This window comes from Zootoca vivipara, chromosome 2 (genome assembly GCF_963506605.1).
Source record: "Zootoca vivipara chromosome 2, rZooViv1.1, whole genome shotgun sequence".
Taxonomy (NCBI): domain Eukaryota; kingdom Metazoa; phylum Chordata; class Lepidosauria; order Squamata; family Lacertidae; genus Zootoca; species Zootoca vivipara.
The window spans coordinates 58,490,666-58,512,025 of NC_083277.1; the positions used below are offsets into that span (position 1 = coordinate 58,490,666).

At 43.4% G+C, this 21,360-nt stretch overlaps 1 protein-coding gene across 2 annotated transcripts in view; it reads right to left on the bottom strand.

Moving 5' to 3' along the window:
* The window catches only part of HRH2 (histamine receptor H2), a 40,540-nt gene extending 19,496 nt beyond the window's left edge, over positions 1-21,044 (bottom strand). The window contains exons 1-2 of one of the 2 annotated variants that reach the window (XM_035105790.2): positions 20,940-21,044; positions 1,605-3,503 (exon numbers count right to left, since the gene is read on the bottom strand). In XM_035105790.2, the coding sequence (XP_034961681.1) occupies positions 1,605-2,785 (1,181 nt within the window). In that variant the 5' untranslated portion in view covers positions 2,786-3,503; positions 20,940-21,044. Of the gene's footprint in view, positions 1-1,604; positions 3,504-5,903; positions 6,102-20,939 lie in introns of those variants that run through there. The other variant, XM_035105791.2, reaches the window with a different exon arrangement.
* Positions 21,045-21,360: the final 316 nt, after the last annotated feature.

A 21,360-nucleotide genomic window follows, 5' to 3' on the forward strand; every position in this document is an offset into this window, starting at 1 on the left:
GATGTCAGTCACAAAATGTCTGTCATGGAGGATGTGTAGCATAACACAAAGTTAGAGAGACAACCACCAGGGACAGACTTTGGTAATACAGCGCCCTGAGCAAGGACAAAATTTGGTGCCCCCCCCAAATATTATTTTCACAATAATTGAATAGGTACCCATATAAACATAGGGTTGTTTTTTATGTTGTTCTTGTTCTTTCGTGTCCTCTTGGCTTGTGTGGAGGAACTGCCTATACCACCCAAAATCCAGTACTGACAACTACCCTCAACAACCTTTTGCTTACTCTGGGAAGTCAGCTATGTCCTGCTGGTCCTGATTATGCAGATCACACATACTGTTCCAAATGCATAAGAATCATTCTCTCTCCATTAAAGTGCTGAATGGTTGAACCATTAGGTGAACCACAGTCCATAGTAACCTGAACAAAACTTTTGGAACAGAAATACATCATGGAACAGAAGCTCCCTCCCCATATATTTGAAGTTTGCCCTTGCCATCACTTTAAAAAACTGTTAAGGAATCAAAACAGAGTGATTCATCATGGTTTCTAAAGATCAGCAGATAAAATCTCTGGAAAATGACACAATTGTGCCACAAACCTGTGCTTTGGAGATATTTTCATTGTAACATATGAGGCAGCAGCACCAGTCCTAGCTGTTGGCACCCAGGTGTACCATTGCTGTTGATAAATCCTTTTGCCTCACTGCCTTATCCCAGGGTCAGCTGTGATAAAACAAAAGAGTCAACCCTTTGTTGGCACTTCCTGGAGCCATGGCAGTGAAAGTTAAGTGCTATCTGCCAGATGGAAAGTTTCCTTGCTGCTTATCAAGTTGCAGCCATGGGATCAGAAGTAAAGCAGCAAGAGAGAGAGAGAGTCAAGCAATGTTTGAGAGAAATGCCTGGTGTCTGTTTGAATCCAAGCTTGTGACTATGGGAGAAATCAGATCCTTTTGGAATGTTAAAGCTATGAGCCCCTCAGGCTCAAATTGCATATATGTGTAAATAAACCATAAATCATAAACACCACAGTCTCTGCTGTCCCTTGTTCCAAGGAAACAGGACCCTGGGTAAGTGCCTGGAACCCCTGGAATCTCGCACAGCTCAGAGATTGGGGTGGCATGCAACAATATATTTAAAAGTGTAGCATAGCTGCCAAGTTCTCCCTTTTTCTAAGGGAAATTCCCTTATGCTGAATAGGCTTCCTCGCGAGAAAAGGGAAAACTTGGCAGCTATGTAGTGTAGGTGTTTGTGTGCTCAGCATATCTTTGACAGTTCCCTCTGTTTGACAGAATATATCCAAAGTTAAATGACCTAGGCAGAGGCAATCTCTTCCTATGCTTCCTGGCAGGGGAAAAAGCACAGCATTTAAAAGTGGTTCAGGACATACCTTGGTGGGACTAATCAGGGCTGGAATTAGGACAAAACAGACTTATTTCATCGCTCTCAACAAGTCTGCCAGTGGATGCATGCCCCACAGTGCACCAAATGCAACTTTAAATATATTTTGCTTCCTGAATCTAAACAGTGCCTGTTCCAACCCTTTTTCTAACACCAAAACCCTCTCAACAACAATCCCCCCTCAAAGGTAACAAAAAGCTTACCTGTCTGTGCCTTCTTGAACAACAGGGTTCTTCTGTCCATTCATTGCATGCAGCTGTAGAAGTTTACTTTCCTTATTACAAGTCTTATTTCTCATCTCATGTGTTAGAGGCAACTCTCTGGCCTCTGGTCCCACTCTCCGACACCTGAGTAACCGCTGATAAGCTGTCCGGAAGTCCCTATTCAGTGCGGCATATAAAACTGGATTCAGTGCTGAGTTGGCGTAACCAAGCCACATGACAATGGTCATCAGGCTTTTGTACGCTTCACCCGTCACGCCCCGATATGTGAACACTGTAAAATAAGGAAACCAGCAGATAATGAAGGCTCCCATCACAGCTGCAAGAGTCACAGTGGCTTTGTGTTCCTTCACAGTGGGTAATGCATTTCTGATGGTTGTGCAACTGTTGGTGTGGTTGATCCTCTTTGCTTGTTCCCTGGCTATTTTGAATATCCGGTAGTATGTGATGCACATGACAAGCAGAGGGAGGTAGAACGTAAGCAAGCCATCCACCAGAACATACCCAGTATTGACCTCCAGCTTGCACTCCTGCTTCCCGTCAGTTTTGTGTGTGTTCTGGACAGTGCTGCCATTGGTGTTCCAGGCCAAGTGGATTGGTAGGAATGAGACCATCAGTGACACCACCCAGATAAGGAACATAGCCACAGCCACCCGCTTAGGAGTGACCATAGTGTTGTAGCGGAGAGGTGCCGTGATAGCATAGTAGCGATCAAGGCTAATCATGAAGAGGTTGAGGATGGATGCTGTGCATAGCATGACATCCAAGCTGATGTAGATGTTGCACAAGGTGACACTGTATTTCCACTCATGGGAGTAGACCTCATAGATGGCCGAAAAGGGTAGCACCATGAGGCCCAGCAGCAAGTCTGTGAAGGCCAAGGAGACAATGAAGCAGTTTGTCAGGTTGCGGAGCCGCCGGTTGAAATAGACAGCTAGACACACCATCACATTTCCAAACACAGTCCCAATAATGAGGACTGTGAGAACAATTGCGGTTGGCACTTGTCCCCAACCACTTGTACCGACTGTGGAATTCATGGTGGTGTGATTGGGAAGTATCATTTTGCTTCCGTACAGACTCACATGGCAGCTGCTGCTCCAGGTACTCTGGAAGAAGTGGTTAGGTCTGATTCCTTGAAGAGCTTGTCCAGATGCCTTCATTCACCACCTTTCTCAAGAGGCCCCTGCATCATGGCTCTGAAAAGATGCTAGGAATCAGACAACACCTCTGATTGCATATTTTGAGAAAGACTGAAGTCTAAATAAATCCCCATATCTGAGCACATTTATTCTCTGCTGGAAGGACTCTCAGATGCGCAGCTTGCAGCAGAAAGATCAAACTGAGACTCCTTGTTAGCAATGTTGTTGTGTGACAGATTTCTGGAGGACATGTCTATTAGATAGTTATTAGCCATGATAATGAAGTAGAACATCCATGTTCAGAGGCAGTAGACAGCTGGATAAAAGATTGTAGGGACATGTAACAGAGTAGGGTTGTTGCCTTCATGTCCTGCTTTTGAAGACCTCATGGAACCATCTAGTTGGCTACAATTGGAAGCAGGATTCTGGGTCAGATGGAAGTTTAGTTGAATCCAGAAGGGCTCTTCATACACTTTTTATGTTCTACCAAGTCAGTTTTGCCTAGTTTCGGCCTCTCCCTTATCTTCCCTCTCTTCTTCCTCCTTTCAGACAAATCATTAGGTTGTATTAAGTTGTACGATGCATTAATCACCATATGTGGTTTTATAGGTCAGGCCAGAAAAGGGCTGGAAGAGTCCCAGTGACCTCATTATTCTTAGACTGTGTCTCAATTTACATCTCTTGAAGGTATCTCTCAAAATAGAAGAGGGGTGGGTATGCACACTTTCCTGGTCAGAGTCTGGAAGGAAGAATTAAGAGTCAGATGATATACATAGGATATATGAAGCTGCCTTATATCAGGTCCATCTAGCCAATAATGGGTGACTTTCCAGATGTTGGAAAGTCTCATCAGCCCTAGCCAGCATGGCCCATGGTCAGGGATAATGAGAGTTGTAGTCCAGCAACACCCAAAAGGCCACTGTTTCCCTAATCCCTGTCTGTGATGCATAATATCCAGAATCTCAGACAGATAAAATGTTTTTCCCATTACCTGCTGAGTCATTTAACTGGAAATCCAGGGAGCAAATATGTGTGGGAATTTCCCATGCAATGAATGTGCTCTTCCACTAACTAGAGACCCCTCTTCCTTCAATTTATGACTTAGCTTAGGACTTTCCTTGGTAGACATGGGGAATTCTCACTGGAAACTCACTGTTATCCCTGAAAGTGCTCAGACCACACGGTTGCTGATTCATACAAAAATGCCTCAATATTTCAACACACAGTTTCTAGTTTCATCGACAGCTGCATCACTCTGGTGACATCAGAAAGAGCCTGATGGGTTTAATCAAGGAGTGACCAATATGTGGTCCTCCAAATGTTGCTGGACTCCTACTCCCATCAGCCCCAGCCAACATGCCTAATATTCATGGATTATGGCAGTTGTAGTCAAACAATATCTGGAGGGGCAGAGGTTAACTACTCCTCGGCTAAAGGCTGAGATCAAAGAAATAATGGCTAGAGCTAGGAACATATTCTAGGTTATGGAACCCTCGCCTACCCACCACTCAACACCTGGAAGGATAACAATAGGAAATTAAAGCAATTGTATCCCCATAGACAGCAAATGCAGTGTAAAGCACAATGGGTGGAATCCAATGTAGCACCAAGTGGCGTATGAGTGCAAGGAAATAGGTCTCCTTGTGCAACAAGACTTCTCCCCTCCAACCCCCAGCACAAGGCTTCCCTCCATTCCCTGCCTGCTAAACCTTTTCTGGGGACTCCCCGGTCCTCTAGAGCAGATTGGAGGGCCCATGGGGGTACAGGGGGAGGAGAGAGGGAAGTCCTATTGTGCAAGCAAAGTCAAGGTCACTCCAAAGTTGAGTGACTTTATCCTCAAAGTGTGTAGCCTTCCAATGTTCCAAAGGTTCCTGTCCCACAGCGAGAGTCAGTCACCTTCAAACCATCTGAAACAACTACCAGTTACTAGAGGATGTCATGTAAGCTGCAGAATGAACCTTCTTCGCACCCTAAACTGCTACGTGGTAGCCACAATTATGTGTTCCAACCAATGTTTGGTTGACATCAGATTGAGACTTGCACTGCTTACACTCCAGTCCTCATCTGGCTTGTCCCCACCCACTTTTTCAACTTTTTTTTAAAAAAAGAATTTTTATTGTAAAGTAAATACATCAATACCAAGCCATATATAAAGAATAATATAAAGAAAAAGAAAGAAAGAAATGCAAAGAAAAGTAGACAGTAAAAGAATAAAGAAAAGTATAATATTTCAATACAATAAACACTATTTTACAAAATAATAATAGTAATAGACTTCCATCACTCTCACAACACTTCCTTTCACATTTCATATTTTATCTGTATTTCAGTATTATTTTCATCTTAATATATAGATATGTATATGTGTGTGTGTGTGTGTGTGTGTGTGTGTGTGTGTGTGTGTGTATGTGTGTGTGCATAAATAAGACACTCTCTTATATTTATTTTTCCTAAAAAAACCACAAAACCCCACTATGGCTTATTTTCAGGGGATGTCTTATTTTTTTTATTAAGTATGGTACAGTTTAACGTACAAGGTTAAACTGCCTATCACTCTGGCTTATTTTTGGGGTATGGCTTATATTCCTTGAATGCTTCAAAATCCTGCTACGGCTTATTTTATGGCTACGTCTTATTTTCGGAGAAACAGGATATATATATATATATATATATATATATATATATATATATATATATATGTGTGTGTGTGTGTGTGTGTGTGTGTGTGTGTGTGTGTGTGTGTGTGTGTGTGTGTTTTCCCTTTTCCATTCACGAGGTCATTCTAGACACAGCCAATTTTTTACATTAGAACCTTGTCTTTCTTGTTTCATAGCCCAGAGCTCCTCAGAATACCAAGGGACCACTTGGGCTCCACAATGCCAGAGAGGATGCTTGGAAGCAATCATGTCAGCCAGTTGTTTCACCTCACCATTCCATAGCAAGACCAAGGCTTTGACAGGAATGTCTCCTTTCTCTGCTGGAAACACACACACCCCAGAGTAGGTTCTGAGGGTGGGCCGTCCAAACTTCCCCACCATCCTTTCAGGAGGAAACTGCCACCATCCGTCCAAACTATACCAGATAACAGTGCATTCCTCATATCACTTGGGGCAAAGACTACATCAAGGGTGTGACCTACCTGATGTGTTTGGAATCACCCCTCTTGGGGGCAATTCTGCCACGGTTGACCTTGCTGTCCATGGTAAAGCTTGTTCTTCTAGCAAGGCAGGTCCTGGTCCACACCAAAACCCCTGCTGTATCTACTCAGCAATCAGACAACGCCCAACACTGCAATCAGCACAAATACTCTCTTACCTGCCGGCAAATACCTCCTAGAACAAACTAACTGATGCAGTCAAAAAACAGGCACACACAATCTTACTAGCTGGGAAAGCAGTCAGGATGGCGTGAATTGCCCCTCCCTCTCCAAGGGGGGAAGTGTGTCAGAGCTTGTTATGGCAAGGCAGGCCACACCCACAACCTAGCTGTAGCCACTAAACTATATCTACAACATTCCGTTCAAATTAAACTGTGTCACTTATCAACTTGTTTTTCTGGATGGGCAAAAATGCAAGTCATCCAACAGCTTAACCCCACAATCCCAAAACAAATACAAATAAGATCTTTATTTTTAAGGCCAGCTCATTTCCTTCGCATCTGGCATACACTTGATAGAGAACTAAAACATAGTTATGAGAAGCAAGGAGAAGAGACGTGGTATTAGCTGGAATCTCAGGAATACAGTAGCTGAGATCATGCCTGTGGAAGCTAGCCAGCACCTTAGTTCACAGGACGCAACAAGCAGTGCAGCGTTGTCGTGGCACAAGATGGAATCAATGGAGCTTTGAAAGATCTTTTACTTCACTTGAAAGTAAGAAAGTTAAGTAAAAGGGAGAAAGGTTGTTTTCTGCTGCTCCAGAGAAGCGGACACGGAGCAATGGATTCAAACTACAAGAAAGAAGATTCCACCTAAACATTAGGAAGAACTTCCTGACAGTAAGAGCTGTTCGACAGTGGAATTTGCTGACAAGAAGTGTGGTGGAGTCTCCTTCTTTGGAGGTCTTTAAGCAGAGGCTTGACAGACATATGTCAAGAATGCTTTGATGGTGTTTCCTGCTTGGCAGGGGGTTGGACTGGATGGCCCTTGTGGTCTCTTCCAACTCTATGATTCTATGATTCTATGATTCTACTTGCTTGAAAGCTGGCTTTTTCAAAAGGTTTCCTCCAATTGCTTTCAGTTCAAATGTCATTGCAACTGAAAGTGTTGTGTATTGGTATTGGCACTCAATGCATTAAAATAGTAGTTGCCAGGGTTGGCCCAAGACATCTTGCTGCCTGAGTACTGTCAGAGGAAGGGGGCGGGCGGTGACAGGCTGCACCTGGCGGCAGGGTCCCAGCTGGCTGAAGGGAGGAGGAAAGTGGGGAGGAGCTGAAATAGTGAGCTGTGTGCTAGTGGTGCCATGAGGAGGGCTCTATGGAAGTTCTATTGCTTGGTTAAAGGGCTGGATAGTGGGAAGGGAGTGTTGTGTCAGCTGGTGGGAAAGGAAAGGAGGCGGAAAGGCTCTCCCTAAGGAACTCGTGCATGAGCAGCCCTTGACCTTTCGTGCTTTGGGGTCTGTTACTCAGTTCATTAAGGCCTTAATGCTCTTCTTGGGAGTCTTCTTGGGATGGAAGCAGCCTTACTTTTTAAAAAAACCCAACTTCATATATCAACGGAAATTCATACTCCACTTACTGACTGAGACCTGCACACTGTACAAATAACCTTTCTGAACACTCTTGGCTCTCAAATACAGAAGCAATTGTTTCATAAACTCTCTGCTGCATAGATAAATGGAGCACTTTGCTCTTATTGAAAGATTCTCCTATTGCAGTCGTATCCCTTAACTGATCAAATACAAAGTTCTGATGACATAAATATATAAAAGCAAAACATTAACATGCCACTATGTAGGAAGTCACTGTTTACTTTGGTGTAGTCCTATTTAAATCAGAGCAGAATCAAGGATCCTGCTGTTGTTGGCATCTAATAAAGTAATAAGAAAATTACTAAGACTGCTATAACTAACAAGTCTGGAAGTAAGAGTGAGGGGACATGTAGTAAACAACCTCAAGCACAGTTGTTATCTGGAAACACATGTAATTGACAGTGCAGGACATGAGGAAGCATGACAAATGTGAGAATCCAGTGGAGGCGGGGAGGAATCAGTCGCAAAGAGAGGAGAAAAGATTGTTAGAGCAAGGGCAAAAGGAACTTGGGAGTGGCACATGCCTTTCTAATCAATTGCAACCCATCCGTATCGTCCCATTTCCAAACTGATATACATAGCTTCGCTAGTGACACATATTTTTAAATTAAACACGTGGAACTCCAGATGTAAGGACGTCATTCCTCTGTCCTAGTAACACAGAAATAACACCAGCCCATCAAGCAAGCAAGCAAACAAAAAGAAAAGGATACAAAGAATACAAGGAAGAATGACTAATGATCATTTCTGACTAATGGTCAGAAAAAGAGCAAGTTCTTCAGAATTTGGTTCTTGTATCGGAAACTTAACTGAAGATGCTAGACTGTAGCAGTTGAGCTTCCTAGTCTTATTCTAGCTAAAATGCACTTGTAGAACACAGAGGGCTAACCTATAGTACTGTATACACTGGGAAGGAAGAACATCAAATACTTACTTTTATTCCAAGTATGTTTCAGATGCTGTATGGCAATGAATGTTCAGTTATAAAATAAGCAGCAGAATCTACTTAGGGCAGGTGTAGTCAAAGTGGTCCCCTCCAGAATTTGTTGGAGTCCAGCTCTCCTCCACTCCTGCTGGCATGGCCAATGGTCAGGGCGGATGCAAGCTGGAGTACAACAACATCTGGAAGGTACCATGGAATCCTAGAACTGTAGAGTTGGAAGGAACCCAAGGTTCATCTAGTCCAACCCCTTGTGAAACAGGAGTTCAATTCCTGCCGGACAGCTGCTCCCAAGTTGGCTGTTTCTGCTTTAGGGCACAATCCTTGAGATGAACTGCCAGCTCAAAGGATACACCAGCAGAATATTCCAGGGTTGGGGCTGTTCTGCTGGTGAAGATATGTAGGCAGAACATCCATAATGGGATACAGATGCAGGTCACAAGAGAAGACCTCACTTACGCCATAACCTGTACTGTCCAGGCTGTGGTCACAATCCTTTTAATGGTCACCTTTATACCAGCTCCAGTCCTGACAGAAAAAGTGACTTCAAATGGTAAACAAAATATTGCATTCTGTTATAAAACACTGAAGTCAGCATTTGTACTGCACAGTTGAGTCAGCTTTTTATAGTACCGTAGATACTATTTTATTTTATTTTTTGCATTTCTATGTAATTCAAAACATTTAAGAAATGAAGGTTAAAGAAAAATGGATGGAATAGCCAAGATCAAAGCTCTCACCTTTCTGTCCCTGAGACCCTCCTGTTTTCTGCTCCTGAACCTTTGGGCCGAAAGGTGGAGAAAGGGTTGTGGGAAAGAAAGCCATACTCTCTTTTGAGCATTTTCTTCTTAGAGTGTTCTGCTAAGTATTCATTCACCTTGTTTCCTAGGGGCCTCGGTAATCCTTGCATTTCCTGAAAATGAATTCTGGGAATTCAAGATTAGCACCATGAAGTCAATGGAATGGGGCTGAATGATGTAAAGAAAGAAAGAAAGAAAAAAACAGGAACAGTGAGCTGATGTAAGCGAAAAATCTCTTTGATAATCCAGGTATGTGAAGAGAAAGGAAAATGCTGACTTGCCCAGAGACACTGTGCAGTGCGGAAAGTCAGGGCAAAGGGAAAGAAAGCAGAAGCTCACTAAAAACAGGTGTTTAATGTTTCATAATAATGGAACAATTAAGGGGAGGAATCACAGTGCTGTTTCCAAGTGGCCAGAGGCACTTTCCCTGCAAAAATGGACATCCAATGGCCATGCTATCTTCCACTGTTTATGATTTTCATCTGCAATAGTAAGCCATTTAGAGCCAGGATAAGAAGTTGCCTTCCACTCATCTGAGAGCCTGAAGCTCTGAACGCCCAATCAGTGTGGCCTGGTTATATTTTGTTACTCAGTTAAATAGAAATGCACTCAGTGCATACTCAGGGATACTCTCCTCAGCAGCCAAAGAGTAAAACACACACACAACTATGTCAGTTAATGCATGGTAATGGGAGATGGAACATTTTTTTCAAAAACACCTCTCATCCTCTCAAATCAAGCAGAACAGTCTGGGCAGAGCCCAGACTCACCAGCTCTACTGAAGAGGCTCCTCATGAGGCCAGAGGAACATTGCCCGGCTGTGAGTCATGAAGACCGCTCCCTGCAAGGCCTTTTCCAACTGCCCTAGGGGGTGGGGTCCAGGCTCACCCAGCCCTACTATGTTAAATAAGTATTCTGTAGTTGACTTCCTTTGCAATGTTCTATTTTGAAATCTTTAAGATAATATTTTAGTTTTCTGTTATGTTGCCTTGACAGTATACTCTATATTTGACTTTCTTAAGATTGTTTTATTGTTTTATTGTTTTAATATGCTGCAAACCACTTTGAGATTTTTCTTAAAAATATAAAGCGGTATAGAAAATGAATGAATGAATGAATAATAAAAGTTTTCTTCAGTGCTTACTAAATCAAGGTGCTTAGGGTCAAATTAGACATGATATCTGTCACACACTCAACATTTGTCAAATACAGCCTTGTGCATTTGATTTTTCCAAAAATTGTGTGTGTGTGTATGTGTATGTGTGTGTGTGTGTGTGTGTGTGTGTGTGTGTGTGTGTGTGTGAGAGAGAGAGAGAGAGAGAGAGAGAGAGAGAGAGAGAGAGAGAGAGAGAGAGAGAAAGCATCGTGAACAAGACCAAGCCATATGGGCTGAAACAGGATGGTAAATCCTAAATCACAGAGTCTAGAGGAAAACACAGATAGCATCTACATTTGTATTTTGTTTTCCCTAAACCTGGGCCAAGAGGAATTAAAAGGGCACTTCAGGAGGAAATTATGGGGTTTTTTTGGGGGGGGGAATTCCAGAGGACTGGGAGAGGATTTCCCTTGCACTTGATATTGTTACAGATTTGGAGTAACAGAATTGGGGGCGAGGGGGTTTGATGCCAGAAATTATTGAAGGGATGATGCCAAATCAGTGAAAACCACAGGCTAAACTTCTTTTCGAGGCCAGGGCCCACTTGGGATAGATAGAATAAGAAAGAATGACCAAAGGTGCTGAAGCAAGTCATTATGAATCCATCACCAGGACAAGAGATTCTTTGCTGGTGGCCGAGTGGGGAGTTTCCCATGGTTTAATCTTCCATGACATAGGAAAACATGGGAGGGGTGGGCTGTGCCCACGGGGGGGGGGATGCTGTTTTACACAAGACTTGGACTTTTCCTGGCAAGGGTGTTTGGGAGGGGAAAAAGATTAGAGCCAGAACTCTAGGCAGAGGCCATGCAGGGCAGAACCATCTTGGCAGGTTAGGACAGAGGCGCAGAGATGGTGTGCAGGATGCCTTGGACTCCAGTGCTGCAGTGGTGCATGTGAACTCTCTCCATTGAAGACTTTAGGTTTAAATATGTGCAAATAAACCACATTTTGTAAAGACACAGTCTTTGCTGTGCCTTGATTTGCCAGTGGAATCACAACCCTGGATGAGGGCCTGGACTCTTGTGCAGCCACTCAGCAGAGACTGGGATGGCATGTAAAAATATGTTTAAAAGTGCCCTGCATGGAGCTGAAATGAGGAAAAAAGAAATCGAGAAACCCAGGTGCAGGCACCAGTGTGGCACAATCCTGTGACACTCTTTGAACCCTAGCCCTGCTGAGGAAATCTTGATCCAAATTACTGGCAATTCCAGCTGAACATGGGCTATATATAACCATTAGTACACCCCTGTTCCTACTGCCCTTCCTCTTGGGGAGTTTCTCATCAGAGACAGAGGCAGAAGGAACAGGGAAGGGTGTGCTAATGGTTATATATAGTGTGTGAAAGAATGGCAAAGGGGCCATATTGAACAGGGTGCTGGCCTTGGTGGTCTGAGCAGACTTGAAAGCATGGATGCCCTCTGAGTCTCAGGGCTCCAGGGGGTTCCTTTAATCTCAGGGACTTCAATGGCCAAGAGCAGAAAGCCTGGGATTATTTTTCCCCCTGAAAGCGGTCATGATCAAAGTTGTAGGATAATCAGAAATGCTGGGAAAGCATATGGGCTGCTTTCGTTCTCTTCTCCCATCACAGAAATGGACATTTCATATCGAAAGGTCATGCTCCATACGATTTCCGAAAAGGCAAAAACAAAGCTTTCATGAAACACAATGTTCACACTGTGGAAATTACTATCGGGGACTGAGAGTTTCAGGCCAAGAAGGTCTTACTCAGGGAGGAGCAATGTCTCAGTGCCGGAACACCTACCTCATATGAACAAAGCCCTACGCTCAGTGCTCAGAGAGATCTCCCACAAAAAGATCTTTCTTAAAGAGCAGGTTGAGACCTTCACCTGTGATGTTCGAGAGGTGCACAAATTCAAGGTTGACAATGTAAGGCTAGAGATAACCTTGGTGTGAGACAGTATAAAACAATTCACAACTTCCCTATTCTCTGGAAGTACAGAAGTATTAGTGTGCATAAGACCTGTGTATTTAATCTGAGTTTAACCATCCATAGTAGAAAGAATCCAGGCATCACATACAGTCATTGGCATTATTCATCTGTTGTGTCATCTTCATCCATAAGTAAACACAGTGGCGGGGAGGGGGAGAGAAGGCGATATTTGAGTAAGAGCACTCACTACTGTTTTGCCTGCTGCTGGCCAATATTGCACATCCTAGACTAAGATCTGGTTCACACATAACGCTAAGACAAACCATGGCTTAAGTGTGCAGGTTCCCAGAGAGGAGATCGCAGCCTCTTTGTTCCTGCTCTGGTCCTGCTGCTGCTGCTGCTCCGATGTGAAGTAAAATGTGGTTTGGCTTTGTGTGTTAACTGAACCTGGGCTTGTGGTTTACCTTACTTCAAACAAAGAAAGGTTTGTTCTTGGTTCACAGCTCGTGGTTTGTATGGCGGAGAAAAGCCATGAGTCTGAGTTTGGACAACATGCTCAACCAGACCGTGGCATAGAGCACAGCAGCAGAACCAGATGGGAAGGCAAGCAGCTGTAATCCTCATGTAGACCTACACTGGCCCCCAGTACGTTTCCAGGCACAATTCAAAGTGTTGGTACTCACCTTTAAAGCCCTAAACGGCCTCAGCCCAGTATACCTGAAGGAGCATCTCCACCCCCATCATTCTGCCTGGACGCTGAGGTCCAGCTCCAAGGGCCTTCTGGTGGTTCATTCACTGCCAGAAACGAAGTTACAGGGAACCAGGCAGAGGGCCTTCTCGGTAGTGGTGCCCACCCTGTGGAACCCCCCTTTCGTGCTTCAGTTCATTACAGCCTGAATGCTGTTCTTGGGATCTTAGGCGACATTGGAGTAGCCCATCAAGTCCGGGTGGTGGTGGTGGTGGAGAGGAGAGGAGGTCACAGGCCTTCTTTTTTCCTGGGCATGTGAGACTGGCCCCACTGTGCATCCCCTCCCCCCTTCCCCAGTCTTCTTGCCACAGCTCCTCCTCCTCTGAGGCAGAGAGGCAGTTTTTCCCAGCTTTGGTGTGGTGGTTCTGCCCCTCCTCCCTAAGCATGTGCCAAGGGTTCAAGAGTTAGGTAGGTTACAGGGAACCAGGCAGAGGGCCTTCTCGGTAGTGGCGCCCACCCTGTGGAATGCCCTCCCACCAGATGTCAAGGAAATAAACAACTATCTGACTTTTAGAAAAAATCTGTTCAGGGAAGTTTTTAATGTTTGAAGTTTTATTCTGTTTTTAGTGTTCTGTTGGAAGCTGCCCAGAGTGGCTGGGGAAACCCAGCCAGATGGGTGGGGTATAAATAATAAAATTATTATTATTATCATCACCTCTTCTTTAGGATCCTACAGACTTGAGGAGTCATACTAAGCTGTGATTTGCATGAGCATTACATGAAAACTGAGCCAATGTTTCCATAGCACAGAGAACATTTGTATGCCAGTTGTGCATGATTGCCTTCTTAGATCCTGCCATGAGCAGAGATAAATTTTTTTGAGGAATTCATAGGTCAGGTTGTCAGGATGCAAAGAACGATTCAAATCCAGTGAGGATTTGATCTCCATACATTGTAAAAGTTAGCACAAGCCAACCATTCTATTGAGGCAGAAATTTTGAACTGAGCGTATCCAGGATGTTCTGAGATCTTGGTACAGCAATTGTGTGCTGGTTTTCCTCCACTTTGCATCTTAAGCAACATTTACCAGTTCATTGTCAATCTAGTGTTGGAATCTCTGCAAGCAAAACACAGGCTGAGCTGCAGGCTGCTTCTCCATAGCCTCAAGTTAAGTCGGATGAATTTAATCTCCAGTATATCCCTGAAATGCAATAACGGTTGTGCGAATTAGCCCTAACTATGCATCATATAACTGGCTTGCAAACATACTTCTGCCATATTCTGCACATGACAGTCCTTCATTGCACTGCCATCTTGTTACACGGTTGCTGAATATAACATTGTATTTATTTACTTAGGTTATTTTTAGATCCCCATATTAACAAAGTTTCTCAGGGAGGTTAACAATGTCGATGTAACGGGCATGGAATTTGTCCCACGTACTTCACATGTTGACATGGTTACAATTCCAACAGAGAATGTGCTCTTAAAGAGGGCAGTGGTGTGTTTTCAAAATTACTTGCCTTCCGCTGTCAGATATCGAAAGAAGTTGAGGTAACACCTTAGCAAAATGAATGCATCTTGTGCCTTGTTTTGCTCCCAAGAGAATGAGAACTTACTCTTACTTCTAAGTGGCAGAGGTGTGTGTGAGGTGCAAGAAGGCTTCTGTTTACACCCACACAGAGGTGTTGACATCACAGTGGTGACAGTGAAGAAACAAGTTACAACTGCCAGACAGGAAACTGTGTGTGCAAAGATGAGGCTACAGCTTCTTGATATAATCTCCTCTTTCCTCAGGGGGCTTAAAATGCATACCCTCCAACATTTCTCTGATGAAAATAGGGATGTTCTATTTAATAATAATAATAATAATAATAATAATTTTATTATTTGTAAAAAACACAGGGTTGCCCCAGCCACTCTGGGCAGCTTTGGACATATTTTAAAAACATAACAAAACATTAAACATTAAAAAACTTCCCTAGACAGGGCTGCCTTCTGAAGGTTGTATAGTAACCTATCTCCTTGGCTCTGGGGTTGCATAACTCCATACCCTTCAACATTTATCTGTTGAAAATAGGGATGTCCTAAGGAAAAGTAGGACGTTCTGCGACCAAATCAGAAAACAGGATGGCTTCTGTAGATCCAGAATTGTCCTTGGAAAACAGGGACACTTGGAGGGTCTGAAAATGCAGCACCTCGACTCAACTAGCACCATCCAGTTTCCTAAGGCAGACCTTTCCCAGTAGTGATGTGTCCATGCCCATGCTGGCCTAGTCAACTACAGCATCTTTTATGGCATTCACAGCCAAAGAAATCCAAGACATCTGTATTCCTCAGCTCTGTACCCCCTGGGCATTTGGGACTACATTTCCTATCAACATTGGTCGTTGGTCATGCTGGCTGGGGCTGATGGGAGTTGTAGTCCAGATCACTTGGAAAGACAGCAGGGACCTGGCAGACCGTTACAGAGATAAACTCTACTTTGAGGAGAGCAACATTAGGAAAATGAGAGGGACAGAGATACATGATTACCCATTCCAAAGAAGGTAGAAGGAGTAGGAGTTTCTCTCAGGTGTTTGTAGCAACCTCCCAGCCCTGTTAGAACTAAGGATACTTAGAGTGGTTCGGTACAAATTCTTGGGGATCAGTCCCTCTGGTTCTCTGATAACAGCAGGGCTCTTGTCCAGAGGCATAGCAGGCCTGCTTGCACCCAGGGCAAGGCAAGTATCAGGTTTCCTTCATAGCTGAGTCCCCACATTTAAATCACCTTTCTGTTTTTTAACAGCTGCACATCTTTTCAGCAATGTTAAGTCATGAAGAAACACACACACACACACAAACACACACACGAGCCAACAAGACCTGAGCTGGCTCAGCCGCCCTGGCAGCCTCTGGACTCCCGAAGCGGCAGCAGCAAGGCCTGGGAGGAGCGCATAAAGGACAGCTGTGCAGCCCTAGCTGGCAGACGCAAGTGGGAACAGCCTAGGAGGAGAGCAGCTCCCAAAAAGGGCACCTGCAACTCACCTTCCCTCGTGGCTCTTGCATCTAGATTGTTTTCCTTGGGCACACATATACTGTACAGCCATTTTAGGCAAACAAGGGTTGTAGGCTGGGTCATCAATGTAAACATGCTTGGAGGTGAGGAAGCATCCCTTGCCCTTGAAAATGTTTGCACCCGGGACAATGCCCCTGCCCCTGTGCCCCATCACTATGCCACTACCCTTGTCCTCCACAAACAACCAGAGAAAAGATGGGAAACCAAAGTTAGGCAAGTCTTCATAGCCTCTGACCTCTGCATGGTGCAGTTCCCAAGCAGCCAACCATTCATCTCTCCCCACCCCGTAGAATACGTCAAATTGCTGTTGGTGTAGGCTGTGCCTTATCTGCACTGCCTGTATTATTTTAGCTGTATGCCCTTTCCACAGCTATTAACTGATTTCTATCTCGCCATGAGTGCAAACTTGTGAGTCTCACCTTAGAATGGAGGCTGTGCCCTAGTGCTGATTTCTCCCTTGATATCCCTGGGACGCAACATGGCTCTAGGGAAATGAGCTTGCAAATTGTGTGTCTGTAGGTGACACACATAATAATAATAATAATAATAATAATAATAATAATAATAATAGTACAGTGGTACCTCTACTCACGAATAACTCTACTTATGAATGTTTCTACTTATGAATGGAGCTCTGTCCGCCATCTTGGATGCGGTTTTTTCTACTTACGAATTTTTAGATAGGGTTGCTTCTACTTGCGAATTTTTTCTCCCAATGCATTCCTATGGGATTCGACTTACCATTTTTTCGACTTACGAATGTGCGTTCGGAACGCATTAAATTCATAAGCAGAGGTACCACTGTAATAACAATAATAATAATAATAATAATAATAATAATAATAATAATAATAATTTATACCCCGCCAATCTGGCTGAGTTTCCCCAGCCACTCTGGGCAGCTTCCAACAGAAAAATAAAATAAAATAATCTATTAAACATTAAAAGCCCCCCTAAAAAGGGCTGCCTTCAGATGTCTTCTAAAAATCTGGTAGCTGTTTTTCTCTTTGACATCTGCTGGGAGGGCGTTCCACAGGGCGGGTGCCACTACTGAGAAGGCCCTCTGCCTGGTTCCCTGCAACTTGGCTTCTCGCAGTGAGGGAACCACCAGAAGGCCCTCGGTGCTGGACCTCAGTGTCCGGGCAGAACAATGGGGGTGGAGACGCTCCTTCAGGTATACTGGACCGAGGCCATTTAGGGCTTTAAAGGTCAGCACCAACACTTTGAATTGTGCTTGGAAACGTACTGGGAGTCAATGTAGATCTTTCAAGACCGGTGTTATGTGGTCTCGGCGGCCACTCCCAGTCACCAGTCTAGCTGCAACATTCTGGATTAATTGCAGTTTCCGGGTCACCTTCAAAGGTAGCCCCACGTAGATACCCATGTATGTGTGCCCATTAATGCACCATTTTGCAAATGGAGCAGGCAATACCCAGCTGACCCACAAAGGATTTTATGCACAGACACAGTTAAAATGGAGACCCTGCTAAGCTTCCATGGTTCTTGGTCACTAATGGATATAAGAGCATTGCACTCCTGATGTACTTGGCATTTGAAGAGCAACTGCTTTGGCCTGCTCTCTAAACAGTGATGGTTTGCTTTGGACTCATATGGACCTTTACAGAAAACACCTGTAGCTGTGGATTTAATATGTTCCACAATTGCAATCTTTTTTATTGGAAACATTTTTATATCACCCTTTAATTCAAAAACCAGGATAGTTTATAAAGCTCATAAAAACACATGTTTTTGTTATTTTTAAATGCAGTGTTGGATGGGGTCCTTTGGCTTATTTGTTTTTCTCTATAGCTTGATCAATGCCAATATCTACTGAGCATTGGATTTTCCCTCCTTCCTACCCTCCTTCCCTCCCTTCTTTCCCTCCCTTCTTCCTACCACTCTTTTCTTCAACTTCCAAACAGGTAGGTTTTTTTTAATAAATAATTTTTATTCGGTTTTCCAATTAAACAAAACACACACACACACAAACTTATTAATTACATCATATATTCCTCATCTCATCTCCTTTCGCTCTATCAAGCTGTGACTTCCCTCCCTCCCTTCATACGGCTTTATTATTTCACTCTTATCTTGCAGTTCCTTTTGCAAACTCAATCAAATTTTGTAGGATTTATTTCAGTCCTGCAAGTGTCTTTAAACTTGTACAGTTTTTCTCCACATAGTCTATAAATTTACTCCATTCCCTCTGGAACTTTATCTCTCCCTGATTTCGGATCCCACAGGTCAACTTTGCTAATTCAGCATAATCCATCATTTTTGTCTGCCACTCCTCAATAGTCAGTACATCCTGCGTTTTCCACTTTGGGGCTAATAAAGTTCTTGCTGCAGTTGTGGCATACATAAATAGTCTCTGGTCCCCCTTAGCAATCTCATCGCCCATTAGTCCCAATAAAAAAGCTTCGGTGTTTTTGGTGAAAGTGTACTTAAATATCTTTTTCAACTCATTATATACATTTTCCCAAAATCTTTTTACTATCTCGCATGTTCATCACATAGGGTAAAACTGTCCATCTTTCTCTTTACATTTCCAGCATATTTTACTACTTGTCCTATACGTCTTAGCTAACTTTACTGGTGTTAAGTACCATCTGTACATCATTTTCATAACATTTTCTTTCAAGGCGGTACATGCAGTAAATGTCAACGTTTCATTCCATAATTTCAACCATGCATCATATTCAATATTGTGCCCAAAATCTTTTGCCAAACAGGTAGCTTTGTGAATCAGCATGGTTCCACATTGGGGCAGTCAACAGGAACTGCAAGCAAATTGCATTGGGCAGCCACAGCTCAGCACTCTCAGCTGAAATATATTTTCATTGTGGTCTAGACATCACTGTTTACCAGCACACATCCTCCAGCCCATGATGTCTGGAGCATCACATTTGACTTTACCTCAATCCTCATTATCCCACATTGTCAGAATAAATAGCTTCCACCATGGCACCTTGGGTTCCATATGGAATTAGAGCATGAAACATTAGGGGAAGTGAGTGGGGGTGCTTAATATTTTTTTCTCTTGCTAGAGGAACAGCAGGGAAGCACAAAATGAGAAGGAAAAAATCCAGCATTTTACGAAGAGCATGCTTAAGGGTCCATTATCATGTAACTGGAACTATAATGGCCCCTGATTAAAAAGACTAAGCATAACATATTTTGTTAAATTTGTTCCCATCTTAACAAAGCTATCCCTTCCTTAATTTGGTGTTGATCTGCTCACACCTTCCAGCCCCCCTCAACTGTTAAGACTTATATGGAGATATTCAGAATGAGATAGTGTACATTAAGAAAAATTACAGTGTACATTAGTGTACATTAAGAAAAAGTCCTCATGGTTCTAGAGGAAAACTTACAAATGCTTCTTTTGTGTGCAATAAACATGGGTTCTATGGTTATAAGGTTGCCACACATTTCAGCTGGACTGCCCCATACTGTATTTCTCTCTCTCTCTGTCCCTCTCTGTCTCTCTCTTTCTTTTAAATTTATTTTTATTGCTTCGTTACATCTTTACACCATTCATTTGTCATTCATTCGCAATCATCTTTACATACACTTGCAATAACTTCCATCCTTAAGTCTAACCCACCACCATTTCCCACCACCCCACCCCTTTCAGACTTCCCTCCATCACTTCTTCGATATCTGTATACAAAACCTTAACTTAATATGCATTCTATATTGTCATTCTCTCCTTTCTATGTTGTTTTCTTAACTTCCTAGATTTCCTCCCTTTTTACTCCATATCTTTTACTCCAGGCATGCAAGCATATCAACTTTTGAGCAATGCTTTACCATATAATCATCATAACATTTCCATTCATTTTTAAACTTTTGTTTCGATTGATTCCTAATTGCAGCCATTAATTTTGCCATTAATAAACTATCTCTTGCTTTCAAGGCACTTTCTAATTTTCCCTTTCCCTTCCTGCTGCTTCAGAACAGTGGTTCTGGAAGGTGCAGATTCAGCCAAGTGGACAAGCCATGCCGTGTTGGGAAGAGTGCTGTGCTTGTGGTTAAAGTAAATGACAGCAGCAAAGTCTCCTAACCTGCATGGCCTCAGAGTGCATCAATTCCTAGAAGACAACACAAGTGCTCACTAAAATCCCACCCCAAGATCCTATGATAGTTTCCAGTGCGCCTCTTAGAAATCAGAGTGAGCACTATGAAATTGTCACACACACCTGCAGATGTACCACAGAAACCCTTCTGAAGAATATCAGTGGATGAGTGTTTCTCAGAGCAACCTTGACTGTGCGAGAAAGATGCTTTCTTTCTCTTTCTTTTCTAAAAGTAATTTTGTTGTGTTTCCCCCAGTGTACCTGAAACACAATGTCCAGGGAAATACACATGCATTACTGAATAAAGATAAACAGATACTATACGTTCAACAGTTGAGGCACCCCTGCTTATGCTGCATAGAGGACAATTCCCGTGAAACGAAGGCAGACAGTATTACTACACATAAAATCCATCACAAAATCCACAAAGAAGCATAAACCCCGGGGAAAGAGGCTTTCAAAGCAATGCATGCTCTGCTTATTTTAGAATCAAAATAAACTGGCAGGTGTGAGCCTGCCCCTCCACTCTTTCCATTTGTGCAGCTAGCTTCTGAGGGAGGCAGTCCCCTCTGCAACTTTTCCCTCTTAAATACTCTGACAACTGCATTGTCAAGAGAACAGGTGAGATGTAGCCCCATTAAAGTTAAGAGAAGGGTCTGCAGTGATACATACACAAACACACACCCAGTGTGCTCCCATGGCGATTGGGCACACACAAGATGTCAAAGAAATGGGTATTTATTTTTCTTGTTCCCCACTCATAAATAAAAAGTCACAAGGAAGGCAGTACCCAAGAAAAGGAGTCATAGCATTACCTGCAAGGAGAAGGGAGCAAAGAAGAGGAAAGAGATGGTGATCTGCTGGAGTATCTCTCCTCTGCTGTGCTTCCCCTCTTAAGTTTTGTCTCTCCGTTAGCCTGCCGCTGAATTTCTAAGAGCACAGAAGCCAATGCTCCAGGGCTGTTACAGTGTGCGGTAGCTCCCTCCCCTTTCCTCTCCCCTCCCACTTCCCCACACATATTGAAACAGCTAGCGGGTTGTCTGATTGTAGTTTGAGTCAGAGAAACAGTGGGCCAGATTAGATTAGAAACAGATTAGAATGACCACAAGCTGCAGTATAAAACCAGCAAAGCCTCCAATCGCCACAGAGAGCAAGAGCACACTGTGCCCCAGGGTGCAGTGCACAGAGGCAGCAAAGCATGCCTGATGTTGTGACCCACAGCAACAGGGTCACAAA